The sequence below is a fragment of the Lagenorhynchus albirostris genome, chromosome 6 (assembly GCF_949774975.1).
Source record: "Lagenorhynchus albirostris chromosome 6, mLagAlb1.1, whole genome shotgun sequence".
In the NCBI taxonomy this organism is placed as follows: Eukaryota; Metazoa; Chordata; class Mammalia; order Artiodactyla; family Delphinidae; genus Lagenorhynchus; species Lagenorhynchus albirostris.
Window position 1 is genome coordinate 6,921,937 of NC_083100.1, and position 23,004 is coordinate 6,944,940.

The 23,004-nt window shown below is 52.5% G+C and overlaps 1 protein-coding gene across 2 annotated transcripts in view; it reads right to left on the reverse strand.

Annotated features, from left to right (window-relative positions):
- Positions 1-1,951: 1,951 nt before the first annotated feature.
- The window catches only part of INPP5D (inositol polyphosphate-5-phosphatase D), a 133,653-nt gene continuing 112,600 nt past the window's right edge, over positions 1,952-23,004 (reverse strand). The window contains exons 19-27 of one of the 2 annotated variants that reach the window (XM_060151823.1): positions 21,381-21,470; positions 18,814-18,927; positions 17,394-17,476; positions 15,951-16,038; positions 12,098-12,247; positions 10,895-10,991; positions 8,646-8,912; positions 4,149-4,752; positions 1,952-3,161 (exon numbers count right to left, since the gene is read on the reverse strand). In XM_060151823.1, the coding sequence (XP_060007806.1) occupies positions 3,159-3,161; positions 4,149-4,752; positions 8,646-8,912; positions 10,895-10,991; positions 12,098-12,247; positions 15,951-16,038; positions 17,394-17,476; positions 18,814-18,927; positions 21,381-21,470 (1,496 nt within the window). In that variant the 3' untranslated portion in view covers positions 1,952-3,158. The remainder of the gene's footprint in view (positions 3,162-4,148; positions 4,753-8,645; positions 8,913-10,894; positions 10,992-12,097; positions 12,248-15,950; positions 16,039-17,393; positions 17,477-18,813; positions 18,928-21,380; positions 21,471-23,004) is intronic. The other variant, XM_060151825.1, reaches the window with a different exon arrangement.

A 23,004-nucleotide genomic window follows, 5' to 3' on the forward strand; every position in this document is an offset into this window, starting at 1 on the left:
CTTCAGATTGCTGGATCTCCATGGAAATTAGTTTGCCAGAGAAAGAAACTATTTTAAGGACGTGCGAAGAGAGAGACCCTGTAGGCTGGGGTAGGGAAGGTAGCCGTGGGAGAGAGCTTTTCTGAATGACTCACTAATTTCCCTCCTAGCGGGTGGAAAAAATGGCGTGGAAAAAGAATCACAGCCCGGGAAGGAGGAGCGGCACAGCTGCCCCTGACCCCGGTCCCTGGACAGACAGCTTGGAGCTGCAGCAGCTGCGCTGGAGGTGGGGATGCTGAACGCCGGCTGCTATTAGGGAAAGGCCATCAGGACAACACCACCTTTCTGTTGCCCAAAAATCTGCTGTTTTCAACCAGCTTTCATGTCATGCAAAGAAGGAAAAATTTGCTTCTTAAAGAAAAAGTGATTCCAGCAGCTTCTGTAACCTCAGGGAACATGGAATTCACTGTCGGGGTTAGGGGACACTTTTGTGAGGAAATCTTGTTAATTCAACTCCTTGGTTAGGGAGCTTGGTGAAGAAAGGCGGAAACAAAAGAGGTAAATTACTTAGATGACAAAGAGGTGGGGATTTCTGGGTTCCCCTCTCATCCTGCTGTTGGAAGGGGAATTGGGTGTCTGGCAGGCCCAGGACTGGGAGCAAAGCAGACATGGCGGAAAAATCTGGCCCCAAGAGACGGTGGTGGACCAGAGCCCAGGGAGAAATGTGGTCAGGGACCTCGAAGGGTGGGTGCAGGGCTGAGCAGCTGAAAGGACAAGGAGGAAAACGTCTTCAATTTCACAATTGCCAGTGTCCAGTTCCAGGCATCACAGTGGGCCCCGTTGTCCATCCCATTACAGCCCAAGCCTGCTTGGTGCTGACACAGCCGGCCTCTCCTGGTGGAGAGGCGAGGGGGGCGCTGTACCTGCTCAGGCCGCCGGAACTCAGAGCACTGCTGCTCCTGGACTCGCTTCTCCTGGGACCCCTCAGAAATGGTGAGGAGGGCCTGGGTGTCCATTCCAGGTAGGAGTGGGAGTTGCAGGCCCCTCATAGCACGCCAGCACCCCCTGGCAGCGGTGGATCCCCCACGTGCCGTGGCCATCAGTGGCCCGGTCCTCAGCTGTGGGGTGGCGGGTGTAGGAAGGGCTGGCCTAAAGGACGTCTGGGTATCTCCAGCTGCCCCTCCACCTCGGCCCTTGGCCTATGGGGTCAGAAGGTGGGTGCCTGGGGACTCGGGTCAAGTTCCACGTAGGGACCAGGAAGTGAGCCTTCGGGGTGAGGGTATCGCACCTGCGTGGACGACGAGCCTCGGTTGCGCTGGGATTTCAGCCCTGCCCCTGCCGGCCTCCACGTGCTATCATTGAAGGGCAGTGAATGGTTTGCTCCATGGCTGCCAAGAACACCACTGTCTCAGGCTCTGCCTGGAGTCCAGGCCTGGTATCTGTGAACAGGAGCAGAGGCCAAGTAGCCTGAAGTGGTGGGGACAGCAGCCCAGACCAAGGCAGCCTGGAAGCAGGGCCAGGCAGCACCCACACTGGCCCTCTGGGCTGGGTGCTGCCCCCTGACCCGTAAGCAGTGCAAGCTGCCCCTGAACGTGGGGGTCTGGAGGCCCACAACCTGGCGATTGTCTACGTGTGCTTACTGTCTCTGGAGCTCAGCAATGAACACTTACAAAAGCCAGGAGGAACTTGTGGCTGCAGGACAGCAGGCGGTGGTGGCAATGGGACAATGCTGGTGGCTGCAGGGTGTGCCTGGAGTCCCACGGAGATGTGTGCTGTCTCCCACTGGTCCTGGTCCACGCCCAACTTCAAGCTCTTTCTACCGCGTCCCCTCTGGTCAGGACAATGCTGGCCCATCTCTACCGAGAACCTCGATATCTCCCCCTCCCTGGGCTGCCGCTCTGCAGCCCTGACAGCCTAGAAGCATGTCTGTGGCTGAATGTCAGGAAAAAATGCCACGCAGGTGAGAGAGGTGAGAAAGGCACAATTTATTGGTCACGCAGACTGACGCACGTGGGGATGTGGGGCGCGCACCCATCCTCCTGAACTCACACGCACTGCTGGATTTGGTTTCCTACATTAATTTCATGATGTCAAAAAGCAACACAAGAACAAGCATCACCAATCCATTCTCCTAGTAACCAAGGAAGCAGGGCCAGAAGCCACAGAGTTCGGAAAGAAAAGGCTGCACTGCTTTGAGAGCCGGGAACCAAGAGGCCCGCCCTCGCCGGCAGCCAGGTGGGAAAGCTGGCTTTCTGGAGCAACTAACGAACAGCATAGACTCTTCTATTAGCATGATGAGATAAGGCTCGGGGTGTGGCTCATTCCATGACCTGGCGGTGCCTGCCCACCTGCAGGAGGGCATGGGGGGCCTGGCACGAGCCTGGGCATCGCCAGTCCAGGCTGAAGCCACATCTCTTCACCGGAGAGTAGGAGCTGACATTCTTCCTTCTTCCAACTAAAGAACTAGGATGACCCAGGGATCCCTGTTCTCCGGGCCGGCTCTGCCGGACCCCGGCAGCTTTAGCTAAAGCAGTTTGCATCACTGAAGCTAGACAAGGCCAGGTTCACTGTACCCTAAATTAACCACTCATTCCTCAGAGCTCCCTAAAGGCCAAGTGCTGTCTCACAACAGGAGGGCACTAGCCTTAATTTTTAATGCTTTGTCCAAACCACTCAGGACATACTGTTTTGAACCGAGGGGTCTGGGAATGTGGTTTTAGTTGGCTAAAGACTCAACTCATAATGTTCATAAAGCACTTAGCACGGTACCTGGCAGGTGCTGAGTGCTCCCTACATGTAGCCATTATTATTATTAATATTATTATTATTATTATTATTTATATCCCTACCCACAAATCAGCGCTTTAGTTCCTTTCTTCAAAATGGCAGCCGGAACAAGGCTCTTGGGTCCCAAGTACCAAGATCAAGCTGGGGGCCCAGGTGTGCGGGTTGTTTGGTGCCCATCAGGTGGGTTTTTCCTCCCAACTTCAGTGCTGGGTGTCAAGTTTCACAGCCAGTGCACCTTGCTGACCACACAGAAGCTAGACCCTCTCCTGAAAAAGACGAAGCCCTGCGTAGGAAGCTGGGTAGGAGGAGCGAACAGGGGTCCTGGGAGAGGGTCCCAGCAGCTTCGTGCTGCTCCTTTGGGCTCCCATCTCGCTGGCAGCTCACCAGGGGCTTCACTGTGGGACAAAAACAGAAGACTGTCAGCTCTGCATTCTCGCCAGGCCAGATTTAACTAAAGGTCCCCATGACCTTGCATGCCCCGGGCTAGAGCAGGCTTAGCGCTAACCTAGTGCTGAAGGGGGCCAGCACACTGTTCTAAGTACTTACACGCATTCTAATATACGTGCATATATATTATATGCATACGGAGTAATATACAATACATATGAAACAATATGCAATGGATGATACATACCTTTTACATATAAGTTGTAACATATAGTAACGATATATAATAAAATTTAATCCTCCCTATAAACCTGTGAGGCAGGTTCCACTGATTGCCCCCTTTTTTACAGATGAGTAAACTGAGGCACAGAGCCAGAAAGTGGGACAGCTGGGATTCAAACCCAAGACAGTGTGGCTCTGGAATCTGTTCTTAACCACTATTAGTTTTGCTCATAAAGAGATCTTATTCTATAGGAAGGAAGGGGACATTGAGTCTGAAGTCCCTAAAATACTGGAAAATTTTTAAGTACTAATGATGATAACGATACAAAAATGATCTGGGCTCTTGTATCTATGACGCCTTATTCCTATGGGCCTGACCTACAGGACTCAGAGTTACCCCCAGGCCCTCCTTTAACCCTTTCAATGTAGTAGCAGGGACTTTGGGGATAGTCTGGGTTCAAATTCTGTCTCTACCTCCTTTCTCATTCTCAGCTCCCAGAACACCGTTTCTCGGAACCCACTCCTGGACCGGGTCATTGTATCACGCACATGCACACGCACACTCACGCACATGGAGGAGAGCCCACGTGCACCCGAGCACACTCCTAGGCATGGTAGGCTGTATCACACACGGGCACACGCATGCACTACCCGTGCATGTGCACCTGAGCGCACTCCTGGCCACGGTGGTGGTGATCACTCAAGTGCTCGCACACCCACGTGCATCCGTATCACACGCCCGCGCCTGCGCACCCGCTCCGCCCCGAGCGCACCTGCATGGCGGCCCGGCCGGGCGGCGCGTCCTCGGGCCGGTGCTTGGCGAGATGGGGGAGCTCGGCGTTGTCACGGTAGTCACGGCCCCTGGAGTGCTGCAGGTGCAGGACGGCCGGGCTCTTGACCGGGAGGGGTGGCCGCTGCGCCGGGGCCTGCTGGCTGAGTTCTGACCTGGAAGGCTTGATGGGTCTCTTGGCCGGCACCGGGACCTGCGAGCCGGCGGGGGCCTTGGACTTCCCTGGGCTTCCCTTGTCCCCACCCGGTGGGCGGCCCTCGGCGGTGGAGGACGAGCAGGTGAAGGAGCGGAGCCGGGGCGTAGGGCTGAGGAAGGGCGTGGGCGCGGGTGCAGGCTTGCCCGTCCCCTTGCTGCCCTCGGCCTCCTGGGCTTTGGAGAGCAGGATGCTGGGCGACAAGATTCCCGGGTCCGGGCAGGGCGGGGGCTCCTTCCTCAGCATCTTGGGGGATTCCTGCTCCTTCCTGGGAGCCGGCTTAGGGAAAGCACTCACAGACCCGTACAGCGGGTTCTCAAACATCTCGGGCTTGGTCAGCTGCGGGTCCTCCGGAGGCAAAGGTTCCCCCGCGCTCTTCCCCACATCGCCGGGCCTGGAGCGTGGGAAAGAGGATGCACAGGGAAGAAACACAGGTGGGGAATGACTGCTCAATGCAGTTGGGGTTTCTTTGGGGTGATAAAGAAACCAGATGGCCGCGGTGGCTGCACAGCACTGAGTGTACTCAGCGCCACCGAGTCGTTCACTTGAAACATGCCGTGCTTAATTTTATGTTATGCGAATTCCACTGTGACTAAAAAGAAAACTTTTTTTTAAAAGGCAGGAGAATGAACGGTTACTCCTATGTGGATGATCTCATAGGTAACCTCACCTCTTGCCTTGGACATTTTCCACCACAGAAACTGTGCACACCAGAGCATCGGTGAGCAAGGGGGACTTCACTGAAGGGATGAGGGGGGCTTACATGGCACCCCAATCCAAAACCACCTGCTTCATCCTCATCGGAGCAGCCTGCCCTCCACAGTCAGTGCCCCCATCCCTGCTGCTAACAGACCTCCCTTCCTGGCTTCCCCCAAGAATCCCGCAGCCTCTCCTCTACGTCTTCAGCAAATTCTCCTCTGACCCTCAGGGGAACAGAAGTCTTGTGCTTATCGAGGGTCCCAGGTCAAGGAGCTCCATTTAACAGCCGTGTTGGAGCCCCCCAAGTGTGCGACGCTGCCCCAGGTGCAGGAGGCGGCTGTGAACCAGCCGAAATCTGTGCTCAGGGGACCGACATTCCCTATTAACACAGTATTCTTTCCTCTGCGTAAAGTCCTCTCCCCGGAGAGCGCCTGGTGAGTGTGCTTTCCTTCGTGTCCTCACTCAGAGGGAGAAGGAGAAAACGGACAGCATTCATGTTGAAAATCAGAAGCAACCTGGAGATATGCATCAAGAAACAAGCCAGTAGCGAGAAAATATGCCTGTTTGACTTATGGACAGCGAAGGAGCTCCATGGTGTCCCCAAAGTAGGTGAGAGCTTCCTTTGTTGGTCTGTTTCCTGATTTATTACTGCTCTTGCTGGAGGTGATTTCCCGCTGAGCGAATTATGAGAACCAGGAATGGGAACACATTTTACTTTCTGGCCAACGGCATAATTTCCCAGGGGGAGTGTTCTGGGTTCTGCTTTCTGCAAAATAAGGAAGCTCTTGAGAAGAAAATGTGGGTCCCTTGGAAAACGCACTGAACTGTTCAGGCCGTGACGCCTCGTACTGATGGAGCGTGTGCTGAAACACTGCTCAAAAGTTGCCAAACAGCCACGGCTAATGGACTCTTCGGGGAGTGAACGTGGGCAGGGGACAGAGGCGAGATGTCATCCTTGCACAGGTGCCAGTGAGACAAGATGATGTGGGGTGTCGGGGAGGCTAGCCTCAGGGATATGTAGACTTGGTCTTTTGCTCATTACTCTTTGGAAAGACCTGGAAGCAGTTATATAACCAGAAATGTTGGGGCCTTGAACAAAGACTTTGGAAGTCTGCCCCTCCCCCTTGGGCCAGCCTCTGCACCCCCTCTGGATCCTCAAAGACCTTTGCTATGAGTTAGCACAGGGAGGAAGGGGCAGGAGGATGAAAATGGCACTGACCGGAAGTTTCTGATGAAGAGGCAAGGAGAAAAGAAAAATGCGTGGCCTGCCACCTGGAGCCCACGCTCAGTGAGGAGACAGGAGAGGTCTTGCCTCAGAGAATTAGGGACGGGGCCAGGAAGACGACCCCGGGTGCAAGCATTTTGGTGATTGCAAAGCTCGCTGCCCTGGGAAATGAGCAGGAGATGGGGCAAGTCTTCCCTCGAGGAGGGGGCTTCTGTCACTGTCAGAGAGGGGAAGCCTTGGCGGGGGCGGGGAGACTGGGGAAGACCACTTTTGAAAAGTCTTATCTCCCTGACCAAAGGTGAAAAGAAACCAGCTCCCATAGCAGCCACGGCTGTGGAGTGAGTGAACCCATCCCCAGGGTACAGGGTTGATTCCTGTGCCACAATGATTTCACTCCTCAGATTCCGGAGTCGGCTGTTTTCTAAAGGAGTGAAGTGTCGAGCAGGGTCTGAGAAGAGCCCTCTTTCTAACCATATGACTTCGGTCCAGGGTGACCAGTCGTCCCAGTTTTCCCAGAATTCAGGGGTTTCCTGGGATGAGGGATTCTTAGCGCAAAAAAGGAGACAGTCTTGGGCAAACTGGGACAGCTGGTCCCTTACTTTTTTATGGGGCAGTGATAGGAGGACTGGTGATACCCCCTCTTCCACAGCCTTTTCTCAGGCCCAGTGGGGGGGGTCAAGGGCAGCAAAGAGGGTGGCAGGCAGGCGTGGGAGCTGCCAGCTTCTTGCCTCTAATCGTCTCCTTGCTGAGAAGTGAGCTTAGAGCCCAGCCTGGGCCCCTTGCCTACACAGATGTCCCCATTCTGAAGCTGTCACCCGTGAAACCGGAGAAACAGCTCTCCTCCTTGTTCCAAGCTATATGCTCTGTTCCAGTTAGGAGGGTACACAGAGACATTAACTTTGGGAACTTAAAACATTTCACTTAAACGGTTCCCTTGTTCTTTGTAATTGTTTACGGCTCTGTTTCCTGGGGTCGCCAAAGAGGTGACCTTTGCCAGAGAGGTGCCACAGGACCCGCCATACGTGGCTTTTGTCCTCATTTTTCCAGGAGAGGAAACTGAGGCTCCTTCTCCTTCCCCCAGGTTTCTTACGGAAAGACCAGGGTCCACAATATTATCAACAAATTGTGAAAACTGGAGGTACAGAGATAGACAAGGCTGAGCTCGGGGGCAGGCCCTGTCCTGTCCCTGCCTCCTCCTTCCCTCCGTCCCTTCCTCCTTCCATTTGTCCAGTGTTTTTTTTTTAAGAGAAAAAGCTTAAGAAAGAGAATTGTAAATGGCCCTTCAATCCAGAAGAAACTCCAGCCAGGCCAGGCGCGGGAGGGTTGGAAGTGGAGGGAGATGAGGGGAACAGTGCTTGACAACATGCCGTTCCCTGCCTCTTAGCACACGACGGAAAATGCCATGGGGAACATAGGACCTCAGAGAGGGGAAGACAGGCCCAGAGCCGCGCCCTGAAGTCATTATAAACAGTACAGGCAGCCCCCAAAGGAAGCTGATGCCAACGATATTTTGTTCATCTTCAATCACTGTTAATTAAGGTCTGCACTCTGAGTTTCCATCTGTCACCGTGTGCTTACTAGAAACTTGGGGGGCTCCCGATCCTGCGTTTGCACAAGGCGCGCATGCGTGGGTTTGCTTGCACAAGGCGCGCATGCGTGGGTTTGCTTGCACAAGGCGCGCATGCGTGGGTTTGCTTGGTTAAGGCGGCGGCTCTGCGAGCTCCTCCCTGGCTCCGGGCCTCCAGGCACGTGATGCCTGGACCAGTTCTCGATGCAGGTCAGTTCTCTCTAACCGCTGGGTTTTCCCCGAAGTTTCATGGCCAAACCCCCTCCCTCTGCAGGCTGGCTGTTCTCCTCCCCTTCGGAATTCCTGGTCCCAGCTGCTGTTTTTTCAGATTGGCCTCAACAGGAGAGACAGGAGGGTTGCGCATGGGAACAGGAACCCTCGTGGTTAAGAAGAGAGAGGGGAACTCGGAGCTGGGGAGGGACTCATTCCTACGTGGAAATTCCCACCTCTGCTCTGCAAGGCCCTCCGGGGAGTGGGAGGTTGACGAGGGTTCACTACTTACAGAAACGTATTTTTCAATGAAGGTCGTTTTTACAGGAGTGTGTTTTTCTCAGGCACTATATTTAAACTTTTTAAATCCTGTTTTTAAAAAACCTTTCAGGTTTACACGAATAGGCTAAGAATCGGAGATTCTACAAGCATTTCTCGAGAGCCTACTGTGTTCCAGGCCCCGGGGATGAGTCAGTGACCAAAGTGGATGCACATCCCTGCTCTCACGCAGCTTCTATTCTAGGGCCAGATTTCCTGGTGGTGAAAACCTAGGGAAGGGAGAGGCCTTGGTGAAGACGATGCTCACCTTGGCTCCTGCGTTCTGAGGCAGGGGCCCCGTGTTGCTGTCGATGATGGAAACTTCTTGGGTGATAGGGGCGGTTGGGAGGGCGGTGTCGGAGGGCTCTCCCCCCTTCCAGGCCCCAGGGAGGAGTCCTTGAGCGGCTGGTCGTAGCTCCAGGCGGTGGGCTGCTGATCGGGGGATGGGGTCTGCTTCATGTAGTTGAAGGCCCCCACGCCCATGTAGTTGGGGTTGATGATTTCAGTGATGCTGGAGCTACTGCATGGAGGGACCCTGCGGGGGAGACACACACAGGCACACCTCAGGGCTCCTCCAGGTCAGCACCAGCCTGAGGAGAGTGTCCTCTGATGCCCGCTCAGGCTCTCCTCAACTCCTTCACTTCTGGGGTGGTGGATTCATTCATTCATTCGTTCATTCATTCATACAACAAAATAGTTACTGAGTGCCTGGTAACACCAGGAACAATAGGAGGAAATATGGTTGTAAATGAGATAACCACAGTCTCTGTTCTCGTGGAACCAACGTATGATGGGGAGACAAACAAAACAAGCTCCGTGCCTGAGAAACGAGATATTTATACACTGCTCAAGTCTGACTGACAGTAACAGAAGGAGCAGAGATAGACTAGGGTTGGGACCACCTGGGCGTGGGGTGGCCCGTGAGGGCCTCTCTGAGAAGGGAGGGAGGGAAGAAGCAGTACGTGCAAAGGCCCTGCGGTATGAGGGGTTGACCTGTCCCAGCAACAGTCTGAAGGCCTGTGAGCAAGTGGGCAGAATGGAATGAGAGGCTGGCGTGGACGGCAGGGCTGAGTGACTATGGGGGTTGTCGGTGGTGGTAGGGTGTTGGTGGTAAATGGAGCGTTCCATCTGGGACAGCCGGCTTGCACGTCTGTGAGGCATCAGGATGGAGACAGCCATGCAGGTGTTTGGAAAGATGAGCATGGAGGTCACAGAGGTCAAGGCTGCAGCCTCGACTGTGGGGGAGTCAGCTAACAGCTGTCGAGGGGCTGGCCAGACCTGGTGAGGTGACCCTGAGACACACACTGTGCTGCCTCTTGGTGACAGGAGTGTCGTCCTTCCTTGTAAGACGGCGCTCTCAGGAGAGCTAACTAGTAAGTAGAGTTCTGCATATATAGGTTGTAACACACGCTCCCCCCAGCTCCCATCTGGGAGCTCCCCAGGTTGTAACACACGCTCCCCAGCTCCCATCTGCTCAGCCAGCCTGTTTCTGAGCACATCCCACTCCCATCCATCGAGCCTGCTTCAGAAGTAAGTGTTAATTCTAATGCTGGTCCAATGGAAAATACTTTGTTAACCTACACTGATCCTGATTCTGGAGTCAAGCAGACATTTGAGAGCTGCAGTGCTTTCATCGAGGGGATTGTAGAAGGCGAAAAAGATTGAAAGGGATAGTTTCATGCCTAGGGCTACTGTCAGAGGCTGGAGGGGGGTGGGAGTTGCTGTGCATGGGGTAGGGGGCTGGGGCAGGCGAGGGCTGGAGGGACAGGTAGTGGGTGCTGAAAGGAGGAGAGGAATAAGCTGGGCTTGGCGGTGGCTTTTGGGATTTCGCTCGGATACCTGGCACAGCTTTGCACCCTCGGCAGGTAAACTGGCGTGGACACCATGACAAACCTCACTGGCTTGAACTCGAGACCGTATCAGTGAGCTGTGGTGACCCTGCTATTTGGGGACTTCTGTCCCCCTCGTAATCCAGGCTTTGATGTCCAGATTCTTCCCAGCTCAGTCTCTGCCGAAAGCAGCCTGCACGCACTTCCCCACAATGCTTTTCCGCCTTAGTCACAGGGTGGGGCTTTTAGCCCTGGAGCCGTGGCTGCTCATATCCCTGGTCCTCAGGAAATACTGCAGCCGTTCCATGTGCCCATCTCTGGGGCTGCTGCCTCCTGGACTGGTCATCTTCCTAGTAGGATGTACCTTCCTAAGGCAGGGACTCCCCCTAATTTGCCTTGGTTTCTCTAGAACCTGACACCTGGAAGTGCTCAGCCAGTGTTTGTTGAACTGAACCGAACTCTGCAGCACAGAAGAGCCTCCTGGCCTTGTGGCAGTCACACCAGGGGTTTGTGGTTAGAAGCCTCGGAGCTGGAAGCATGACAGGCTTTTCGTGGCCAGCGCTTTCTTTCCCTCTGGGTCCTTGCTTTCTCTCTGCTCCAGTTCCCCACTCCCAGTCCTGGGTCTGCAAAGCCTCGCTAGCTTGCAGTGAAGCCCTGGCAACACCCCCCCCCCACCTCCCCCCTCTACCTGTTGGCAGGTTCCCACTGCTTCATGGGGTCCTGGCTGGTGAGGCTCTTCAGAGACTTGGATACACTGGACTCATCCCGCTCTGTCTTCACAAAGTCTGCAAGAAAAGGGCCAGGAAAGAGCATGTGAGAGCATGCAAGGGCCCAGCTCCCAGGGTTTGGGCCAGGATGGCAGAGAGGTTTCCGCTGGCAAGCGGAAGCTGGAAAGTGAATTATGGCTGCCTGGGGGCAGATTCTGAGACCTTGTGTGAGTTCGGTGATGGATTAGTTATGCCTGCAGGCCTCCAGAGGGAGGAGAGTTGGCATGTGTGACCCAGAGTTGTCATTTCATGCAACATTTCCAACTTGTTGGTGTCAGCAAGGGATAAAACAGACAAATATGTCTTGGCAGATCTAAATAAAAGAAACACAAGAGCATTTGGTGCCCAAAGCCAACCTGTTCACGAGCTTAATGGGGAACTGGGACCCCGTCTTCATATCTGACTCTGGCTATGGTTGCAGGGGTGCCAAGTCCCCCTCAGGTCTACAACCTGCTAGAGAAAGGAGCCCCCAGAGGGCAGAGGAGGAGCCCCATCCAAGGGAGGCAGCACCCATGATGGCCCAGGGCCTTCCCATGAGCAGGGGGTGTCAGACCGTCCCACATCTTGCTGTCTCACTGTTTGTCTGAGAGGCCCCCGTCACATTTACGGATTTGCGTGAGTGAACCTGCACTTTCCCCTTGGGCCAGCCACTTACTCGGTGTGTGACCTTCGGCCAGTCACTTAACCTCTCTGTGCCTCAGTTCCCTCATCTACCGAACAAGGGTAGCACCTGGCTCTCAGAGCTATGGTGAGAGATAAATGAGACAACGTTTATAAGTTGATCATTTCATAGATCAAGTAGAAAATTAAAGCCCAACGCATTTTAGGCATCGTGATTTGAGTGCTTTTGAGCAAGAAGTAAAGCAAAGAGGAGAAGGAAAAAATGACCTCTTGCCTGTGTGAAAAGGAAGAAAGACTGGGGCCAGGCAAGGGTGATTGTGGCTGTGAGGTGTTGCGGTTCTGTAGGGAAATTCTCGAACCTGCTAAGGGTTGGGCCAGATTGCCTCTGAGATCCCCTCCGATGCTGCATTTCTGTCTGAGGCCACAGCAGAGAGACTATTCCGTTCCCGTCCCCGACCCAGCAGCACTGAAGAGGGAGCAGGGGAGGGGTCGTGCCCACTTACCATAGAGCTTCTCCCTCTTCTTGCCTTGGGAGGTCTGCAGCTTAATCTCCCCCCGGAAGTGACCCATCATCTCTCCGTGGTGGGTGAGAGGCGTGTAGATGGGGAGCTGAGTTTCCGTGGCCTCTAACCGTAGAGCAATGCAGCCCTCGCCTGGGGAGGTGGGGAGACAGTAGTCATGTCAAGACACCGCGCCCCCCACCAACCCAGCCCTGCCATTTCACCGGAGAAACACCATGCATTTGGCCTGGAGATTTAGCTCTCCCGCCCAGAGATGATCCTTTGCAACAATGGCCAAGGCAGGGATTATGAAACAAAACTTTCAGAACAACTCCTCAGCAATTTGGGGAAAACATCTCAAACCTTACAGCAAAATGAACTCCACGCAGATTAGTGGATATAAAATAAAGTAAATCATAGAAAATCCGGCAGAAAACCAGAATTAAATACTAATCTGATTGCTGGAAGGAATAACTTCCCAAGGTTTGAAGCAGTGTGAGAAATGACAAAACAACACTGACAGATAGGATAGAAAAGTTTAAAACTTCTGCACAGAGAAAAAACAAAAAGGCAAAGAGGACTGAGTGGGAACATTAGTTGCAGCCAGCTTCACACAGAGGGTATTTTATCTGCACTCCTCAAAATGAAATCTCCAGCAGACAAATGGGCAGATAACCCCACAGACATTTTCCACAGAAAGAAGCGTAGATGGTTGATTTCAGTACATGGAAACTAGTTCAGTCTGCTGAGCCATCAAAAATGCAAATTAAGGCAGCAGTAAGAGACTCTTCCACAGACATGAAATGAACAAAAGCAGAAGCAAAGGATACCCAGTACCAGCAAGGATCTGGGGAAACCTGTACACGGGGATGTGGCAAGGTCCACAAGGCAAGACAGAGCCTTCACAGCCATCAGCTGGGTGCCGAGCACCAACAACCGCACACATTATGTATACCCTTTAGCCAGCAGACACGGGAACTTGCCCTAAAGAGACCACCCAAAAGAATAACAAATGTAGCCAAAGGAAAATAAAGGGTGTCCACAACGAAGAAAAGAGAACCCTCCTCCACTGTTGGTGGGAATGTAAATGGGTGCAGCCGCTAGGGAAAACAGGATGGAGGTTCCTTAAAAATACTAAAAAGAGTTGCCATGTGATCCAGCAGTCCCACTCCTGGGCATATATCCGGAGAAAACGCTAATTCGAAAAGATACATGCACGCAAATGTTCACAGCAGCACTATTTACAATAGCCAGGACATGGAAGCAACCTAGATGGCCGTGGACAGACGAATGGATAAAGATGTGGTATACGTGCACAGTGGAATACTACTGAGCCATAAAAAAAGAAATAATGCCATTTGCAGCAACAAGGATGGACCTAGAGATTATCATACTGAGTGAAGTCAGAGACAAATATCATACGATATCACTTATAACTTATATGTGGAATCTAAAAGATGATACAAATGAACTTATTGACGAAACAGCAACAGACTCACATAGAAAACAAACTTATGCTTACCAAAGGGGAAAAGGGGTGGGGGAGGGATAAATTAGGAGTTTGGGATTAGCAGATGTAAACTATTGATACTATATATAAAATGGATAAACAGCAAGGTCCTACTGAATAGCACAGGGAACTATATTCAATATCCTATAATAAACCATAATGGAAAACAATATGAAAAAGAATATATATATACACACACACACACACATATAAAACGGAATCACTTTGCTATACATCAGAAACTAACTCATTGTTAATCAACTATACCTCAAAAAAAAATAAAAATGTCCACAAAGAGATCCATCTCAGCATTGTTGATAACACTGACAAAAATAATTTGCAGAGCCTCAGTAGTCGTAGTAAGGAGCACTTTAAAAACCGAGGATATAGTAAATCCGTGGAATATTATGACGCCATTAAAAGCAACCGTCATGAAGGCTGGGTCGGAGGATCATGGGAAATGTGTATCATCTAATACCAGGTGAGGAAAGCAGAACATAAATGGTGGCTCTGTGATAATTATTCATATAGAAATCTATGTGTGCCTGTGGATGAACACGGGAGTGGAAAAGCAAGATAAAAATGATTGCTGTAGCAAGGAATGAGATGGCTGGATGATTTTTTTCCTAGCTATTAGTATGATATGCTGTTTGTCAGTATGAATACCAAGAGGAGGAGACCAAGGAGAACTCCAGTGTTTGAAAAGAAAATGGAACCGTCAGACCTGTGTTCCCGTTTCCTGCCAGCAAACCTCCGGACACCCTGGCACCCATGTGGATCCTCTCTCTTTGCTCCATCACAGTCCTCGGGCTCTGCCCGCCCCTGCCCTGGTGCAGGGACCCTCTTCCCAGTGCTGCACTGGGAGGGAGTGGAGGGCACGATTCTGGAGCTGGGCTGCCTAGGTTCAAGTCCAAGGTCACAGAGCAGCTTGTCAAACTCACTCAGTGGCTGTGTGACCTTGGACAAGTCACTTCATTTTCCCACCTCTGCAATGAGGGTGGTGACGGAACGTACATCCAGAGCCTGCACCGTGGGTGACAGACACACCTGGGCACCTTCCTGTCTGTAGCCTCTTTCTGCTTCCCGGCTTCCATTGATCAGCATTAACCCCCCTCAGGTTCCTTCCATTGAAAACAAACACCCTCCCTGGACCCAGCTGCACATCCTGGTCTCTCATGCCCTCGGCCTCCCCACCCCCGCTCACTCCCTCGCTGTGCACACGGCTCTCCCAAGCCCACAAGTCCCCAAGTCCCTCTGTCTGCAGGACACTGGGCTTTATTTGGTTGGATCCCTCGGCCACATTTGCTATCACAACCATGTCGTCTTGAACAGCTCTGACCGCGTCCCCGACCCCAGGCTTTGGCGTTCCTCCCACTCCTCTGGCTGAACCGTTTTAGTCTCCTTTGCCTGCTACTCACCACAGCCAGTCCAGTTCAGGAAACGGAAACAACCCCAGCAACTCAAACCACAGGTTCAGGGCCATGCTCAACCCTATTCCCCCGACTCCCGTGGTCAAACAATTTCCCTTCTCAGTACCTCTCAATTTTAACCTGTCTCTCCATTTTTTTTTTTTTTTTTTTTAACCATCGCTACTTTCATCCTGGCTCCCTCATCTCTCATGATGATCGCTGCAAACGCATATTCCTAAGACGCAAAGCTGACCATGTTGCCATCTGGCCTGACTCTTCTGCGGCTCCCTTCCGTCCCCAGGATACGACATCTACCCCTAGCCTGTCTTGTATGGCTCTGGCTCCAGACTCTCTCTGCCTGCCTGTCCCCTCACTCCACGCTCTAGCTGCGCTGAATGTACCAAGTGCAAGGGCAAACCTGGAGCCGTGGACAGGCTGAAGATTTTACAGAAGATGGTGTCTCTCTAGGAGGACCGTTACCGGGGCCACAGGCGTTCTCAAGCCTGCCTGGTCTGGGCACTGAGCAATGCCGGGAAGACCTGGGTTCAAATTAGGGCTCAGCCGGTTACAACCTGTGTGACTTGGGCAAGTCACTTCACCTTTCTGAGCCTCAGTTTACTTATCGACTAACTGAGAGAACAGTATCTGCTTCACAAGGTCATGTCAGGATCAATCAAGTAATACATGCAAGCACCTCGCACAGAATCTGACACAGGAAAGGCTCCACAGATGGGAGGTGTTGTGGCGGCTCGCTGTCAGTCCCAGGAGCCTGATGGGGTCGGAAGGATAGCTTTCCAGTATCTGTCCCTCTGGCAGCACAGGGATGGGGAACAGAGCAGCCGGTGGGCTTTTGTGAAGGAGATACCACTGCTTCCCTTACATCAGAGGCCTCGATCAGCAGGTGTGACACCTGCAGCCCCTGTCCTGGAACCCTTACCGTAGGATTCGTCACTGTCAGAGGACTTAATGCTTATCAGGATGTGCTGGTCCAGCAGGTACTCGGGGTCAGAGATGATGGGCTTCAGCTGCAGAGAGAAGGGCACAGGATTAGCTTGGACAGTGGGGGACAGGTGGGTGAGGGTTGCCAGCCCAGAGGAGGGGAATGCATGGGAAAAAGGACTGTAGACGTTGTTTTTTTTTTTTTTTTTTTTTTTTTTTTTTTTTTTTTTTTTTTTTTTGTGGTATGCGGGCCTCTCACTGTCGTGGCCTCTCCTGTTGCAGAGCACAGGCTCCGGACGCGCAGGCTCAGTGGCCATGGCTCACGGGCCCAGCCGCTCCGCGGCACGTGGGATCCTCCCGGACCGGGGCACGAACCCGCGTCCCCTGCATCGGCAGGCGGACTCTCAACCACTGCGCCACCAGGGAAGCCCCAGACGTTCTTTTTAAACAAATTCGAATCCCTGATTTTCTTGCCCCTAGAGAGCAGGAAGGAACCCATGTGTCCACCCTGCACAGCAAGGCGGGCTTAACCCCGTCACACTGCGCCCCGGCCCCGGGGAGAGGGCCTGACTCCAAACATGCCTCACCCCCCTGCCTCCCTGCCCTTCCTCTGCCCACCCCAGGTCCAAGGGGGATGGGGCCGGGCCGATACACAGACTCTAGTGGGACCAGGAGCCAGGTCTGAACGCACCCCACTCCCTGCCCCCCAGCAGGGTACAGCCCTCTCCTCGGCCCCCTCCCGGGGTGGAGCTGCATTGAAGGGGGCACCGTGGGGCCTGCCCTCCATCTGGGCAGGAGGAGGCCTGTGTCCACCTGCAGCGGAGCCCCTCGCGTGGGCCTGGACTGTCCTGTGGGTTGTTGGAGAGTGGCTCAGCGAGGGACAGACACACATCCTGGATTCACTCCTACATGCTGGCTACAACTTGTGACCTTCTCACACCTTAAGCCTTCCTCGTGCAGACCCCAACACAGTAAGGCCTAATGAAAAGGTCCCAGGCTGCCCCTTTCCTTTCCATCCACAGATACCAAGACACCCCTTGTGCAGGCCTCTGGGTGCATGCTGACTGACAGGATGGACTCTCTCTCCATTCAGAAAGTTCCAGAACATCACTGCAGCCGTGTGACCATGAACAAGCCTCTCTGGGATCTGCTTCCGGTCCTTTCTCTGTAAAGTCACCTGGTCAGATGAGGCACCCTCTAGATCCCGTCCACAATCCATCAGGGGGATCGAAATTCATTTAGGAATATTGGGGCCACTAGGCTCAGGCCCATGTTTAACCACTGCTGGGAAGGGCGTCATAAGCTGCCTTGAAAGAGAGGCAGCCTCTCCCGCATTTGGCCCGTGGGATTCCCACCCCCTCTGGTCAGGCCCGGCCAGAGCTCCACCACTGGCCAGCAACGCTGGCTGACGAACGTAAAATCCTCCCTGTTCTTGAATTACCTTTGGAAGGGTCTCGCCAAACTTCACTACCAACTCCCCTTCACTTCCTTCTTCATTTTCTCCTTCCTGACTCTTGACGAAACCTGTCCGAGGATAAGAAGGCTGGCTTTCAGAAAACAGCACAAGAACCGGACAGAGAAGACTCCTTGGGTTGTCCCACCAGGACCAGTGAAGAGACCCTCCTTCCTCTTGTATCTGTAGGGGCCACAGCATCGTCTAGGAGTCAGGCTTGCTGGGGATTTTGTTTTGGTGCACGGGATGGTCATTTGCCAACAGGGTCTAATTATTTTTAGGAGACTCAGAGATTCCCCTCCTTTTTGGCTCCACTTTGCAACAAACCAGGCAACAAAGAAATCATCACATCACAGGCAAGGAGATTAGGAAACATGATGGTTCCTCCCACTCAAGATAGCAGCCTTTTGAAATGCTAATTTAAGCTTCCTAATATGCTGTTTCCATAGAAATGTATGCAAATGCCTTGATATTTTATTAAAAACACCCGCACAAAAATCCTCATCATTTTTGGAAGTGCTCTGCCCTTGCTGGGTGAACTGGGACCTGGAGACTTCCCGGAGAAGGCGGATCTGTCAGCAGCCCAGGCTGGGTCTGAGGCGGAAAGAGGGCGGGGCAACACTGCAGGTGCTGGTACAGGTGGTCCTGTTCCCAGTTTCTGGAAGCATCTGTCATCCCGTCACAAAATGCCTCCTTCTGTGGTATTGATTTGCCAGCCTCTCCCCCCGACCCCCGACCATCTCAGCAAGGAGAGCCAGAAACCACACAGATGCCCTTGCCGTGGGACAGCTTTAGACAATATGCCTAGAAATGTCACCTAGAAAGGGTGTTTCCTAAACAGTTCGTGTGAACTGCCGCTGGCTGTTGGGCGGCCGTCCATCTCTAGTTTGCTTTTGGATGCTCAGACCACCTGAGAAAGATGCCTGTGATGTAGCAAAGAGCAGAGGACCCCGGGGCAAGAACAAGCGATTACCAGCAGCCGCTCTGGCCCCAGCACTGGCTTCCACAAGCTCTGGACCTTTGCGCAAGACCCTCTGGTTGAGTTGGAGCCCCGGCTTGGAGGACCCTCGAGTGGGCTAAACTCTGCCCGGAGGGGCAAGGAGAGGGTCCAGCTGCCCAGCTGTCTACAAGGGGCCGAGGGGTCTGTGCACCAGTGACTGACCCGTCCCTGGGGCTGGAGCAGCAGTATCGCGGGATACTGGGGGCCCCTGTAGTAACTGGGTGTCTCCTTGTACCGTCCACCTGCACCTGCAGCCCCACTCTGTGACACCCCCCCCCCCGCCCCCCGCCCCGCTTTGAGGCTGATCCGTAGTCTTTCCCAGAGAGCGGAGAAAGGCACCATCAATGACAAGGCTTTTGTGGAAGAGCCGTGCCTGTCCCCCTAAGAGGCATTTCAGCAAGCACGTACTCTCCAAGCAGCTCGAGTGGAACTCCAGGTAGAATTTGGTCTGGGATTTGGTCTTCAGTGTGGCGTAGCACCTGAGAAACTCAATCTGCCCTTGGCTGTCGACAGTCCCGGGGCCTGGAACAGGTGAGAACAGAGATTCGGTTCCACAACGTGTCTGGAGATGGAGTGTTTCAAACCAGCCCCCGGACACCGAGCTCCTTCCTAGGGTCCAGGGAAGTTGAGAGTCTAAGTGGAAGGAGAGGTTTCTCCTGAAATCCCACCACCCACACCAAGCATCCCCGATGATGGTAACAGCCTCTCTGACGAATCAAAGCTGGTGCAGAGCAGAGCGGGAAGAGTTCTACGCTCAGCTTTGCCACTAAAGTTGTATGGCCTTGGGCAGCGCCCTCAATGCCTCAGCCTCCCCATGGGTTCTTGCAAAGAGAGCTTCTGTACTGACTGCTCAGGCGCCTGACACCCAAATCTGTCTCATTTCTTTTTTTTTTTTTTTTTGCCCATTTTTATTTATTTTTTTACATCTTTATTGGAGTATAATTGCTTTACAATGGTGTGTTAGTTTCTGCTTTATAACAAAGTGAATCAGTTATACATATACGTATGTTCCCATATAATCTGTCTCATTTCTAAGTTCACGTAGTGAGGGATGCCTGTCCCCCTTCCTCGGGCAAAGTTACCCCTGCTGCTTACTCTGAGCTCCTTCTGTTTACCTGTACCCAGGTAACTTGCAGGTATGCTCTTCATTTAGATGATGCTTTTGCAAGTGTCCTTAGGCTGGCTTTGAACAGTGTTCTGTCCCTCCATATAAATTCTGAGCGACCAGAGAGCAGGGACACACATTCCCTTCCTCTATCCCTCCCATCCTTCCTGCTTTCCTTTCTTTTTCTTCTTCCCTTTATTGAAGACAAACTGACAAATATAATTGTGTATACTTAAAGTGTACAACGCGATGACTTGATATACATATACACTCCGAAATGATTATCAAGATCAAGATAACTAACACATCCGTCACCTCATATAATTAACTGTGTGGTAAGAACGCTTAGGATCTACTCAGCAGATTTTAAGTGTACAATGCCGTATCATTACCTATGGTCACACCAAGCTGAATTTTAGATCCCTGGAAATTACTCATATTATAACTGGAAATTTGTACCCTTTGACTTACATCTCCTCCCCGCAACCCCACCAGCTCCTGGCAACCATCATTGTACTCTCTGAATGAAGCTGGCTTTTTTTTTTTTTTTAAAAAAAAGATTCCACGTATAAGTGATACTATATATGTATCTTGTACTTGTTTTTCTGTCTGGCTTATTTCACTTAGGCTTCCTTTCTTTTTTTAACTCCCCAGCACCAAGGCCAGGCTCTGCTTGGGTAGACGTTCAACCAACGCTCAATCCCGGCAATCGGTGTTTGTGAGCATCTGCTGTGTGCCGAGTCCCAGTGGAGGGAGGGCAAGGCTCACTCTGGGGATGTGATGAGGGTCCTCATCAAGGCTGTGATGCATAGGCTGCCCCACCAACGCTGTAGGAACTCAGAGACAGGAGAGATGGGTGGGGATTGGAGAAGAGGTGGAAGGTTCTGGAAAGGCACAGTGACCCGAGCTAGGAAAGAGGCAGGATGGTGGGTCAAGGCTTGTATTGAGAGTGGAGGTCACACTGCTGGGGCCATGGATGTTAGACCCAACAGCCTGTGGGCAAGAGTGTCCCAGAAGACAGGGTTCCAGCCTCACCTACACCCCTCAGGGCACCAAGGACACAGAGGAATACAGGATTTTCCAACCTGTATTGGGCCCTGCACTCAGCCCTCCTAAATGATGTCTGCTGACCACGGAAGTGGGGGGTGGGCAGAGGAGGTGACAACATGGCTCCCCGGTCACCCAGACCCAGGGCTGGACGTGCCACAGACAACACCCAGACCCCTGCCGGGACAAGGCTGGCCTGGCTACCAGGGCCGAGCTGGATTGCTTGAAAAATTACCTGCAAATCTATAGAGTATTATTAACTCTGACGTTTCCCCAAACTCAGTCACCCGCATCCTATCTTCACAATTTTTACCGCCTACCACGCACATGCACTAAGATTGACTTAACGTTTTCTTTAAATAGACTTGCTTTTAAAACTTAAATAATCGTATTTAAATAAAAAGGTATATCATAAGACTAAATGGAAAACCAGTGTTTCTTGCCTTACACAGAAGAGTCATATTTAAAACATATTAAAATAAATGCCTTACTAATAAATGTTCATCCATGTCCCACCCGGAATTGTCTTTGGTGGCACATGTGCCACAACCTTGGAAAACACTCATTTTCCCAATTTTAAAGACTGTATTAACACTGAAGCTTAAAAAAAGCTGGCATATTTGCCAAAGACAGCAAGAACATGCTCTGGACTGAAATCATGATGTGGTTTGGACGTGAAGGGACCCGATGGATGGACTGTGGACTTGCCTGGAAGGATAAGCCTTTATCTAACACAGACGACTGATTGCTGCAACCAGAAGATGAGCACCCAGGCCTTCCGTCCGCATGGAGAACAGAGGGATGGACCCCACCCACCGCTTACCGTTCTTGGAGACAAACTGGGAGGTGACTCCTGCCTCAAATGTGGCAAAAACAGGGCTGTGGTCACTTGTCATGATGTCACTGGTGCTGCCTGCAGGGGAGGGAAGGAATTTCTGAGCAGGGAAGGAGAAACCCTTCTGGTCAAGCCAAGGATGGCAAACGCATGGCAGAAATCAACTTGCACTTATGGAAGCCTCCAGAAGTGTCATGGTTTTGTACCTGTTGCTCCATTGACCTTCCATAACCACGCTTGAAAGTAGTGAAAGAGTGGGACCCTGTCTCCTCCATGGCTAATTGTGGCTGTAGTAGTTTTTCCTAAAGACTTGTGAGTTTTTAAATATATAGATCACTGCGCGTATGAACTGTGGAGCTTTTTCTGGTCTCAGCATTTTGTTGTATTGATGAAGCACTCACAGCCCAGAGTGGGATGGGCATTTAGGGTCACTGAGCCCATCAGTGAGAAGTGGCACCTTCCACTGAAGGTGCCATTTCAGGAGAGAGTAGAAGGTGATAAAGTGCAGACGCTGAGTGCAGACGATGTTTTTAAGGAGCTTGGTGCTTAGATGAGAAGGGAAGGCAGCAGAGCATGTTTGGAGGGGTTAAGAGAAAGAGCAGAGGTCTAGGAATCCTGAGTCCCATGTGCTCTTGATATGTCATGTGGAAATGTCTGGCTGGGTACTCAGGGCTGGAGATCTATCTTCAGATTTGGAGTCATGATGTTAGGTGGAAGCAGAGGCCTTGAGGACGTTTTGGCCCCGCCGGGAAGACATGAAGGATGACAAGAGATGAGGATGAAACTCCAGGACACACCTAGCATCAGTGGGCAAAGGAGACACGGCACAGGAGACCGAGAAGGCAATAAACATATATAAGTCCTTCCCAATAAAGCCTTTACAAATCGGCAAAGAAAAAATAAACATACCACTCCTCTACCAACCAAAGGATGTGGGCAGAAAATTCACAAGAGAAATATAGATGGCCAATAAACAGGAAAAAATAATTGCTCGCTTGCAAACAACCGTCAAAAGACAACTTAAAACAACAGTGAGATGGATGGAGAAAGAGAATGAGAAGAAGAAAGACAGTGGGATGCTGGGACTGGGGACAGTGGGATGCTGGGACTGGGGACAGTGGGATGCTGGGACTGGGGACAGTGGAGGTGCTGGGACTGGGGACAGTGGGGATGCTGGGACTGAGGATAGTGGGGTCGCTGGGACTGGGGACAGTGGAGGTGCTGGGAATGGGGACAGTGGGGTTGCTGGGACTGGGGACAGTGGAAGCGCTGGGACTAGGGACAGTGGGGTTGCTGGGACTGGGGACAGTAGAGGTGCTGGACTGGGGACAGTGGGGATGCTGGGACTGGGGACAGTGGGGTCGCTGGGACCGGGGACAGTGGAGGTGCTGGGACTGGGGACAGTGGGGTCGCTGGGACTGGGGATAGTGGAGGTGCCGGGACTGGGAACAGTGGGGATGCCGAGACTGGGGACAGTAGGGTTGCTGGGACTGGGGACAGTGGAGGTGCTGGGACTGGGGACAGTGGGGATGCTGGGACTGGGGACAGTGGAAGTGCTGGGACTGGGGACAGTGAAGGTGCTGGGACTGGGGACAGTGGGGATGCTGGGACT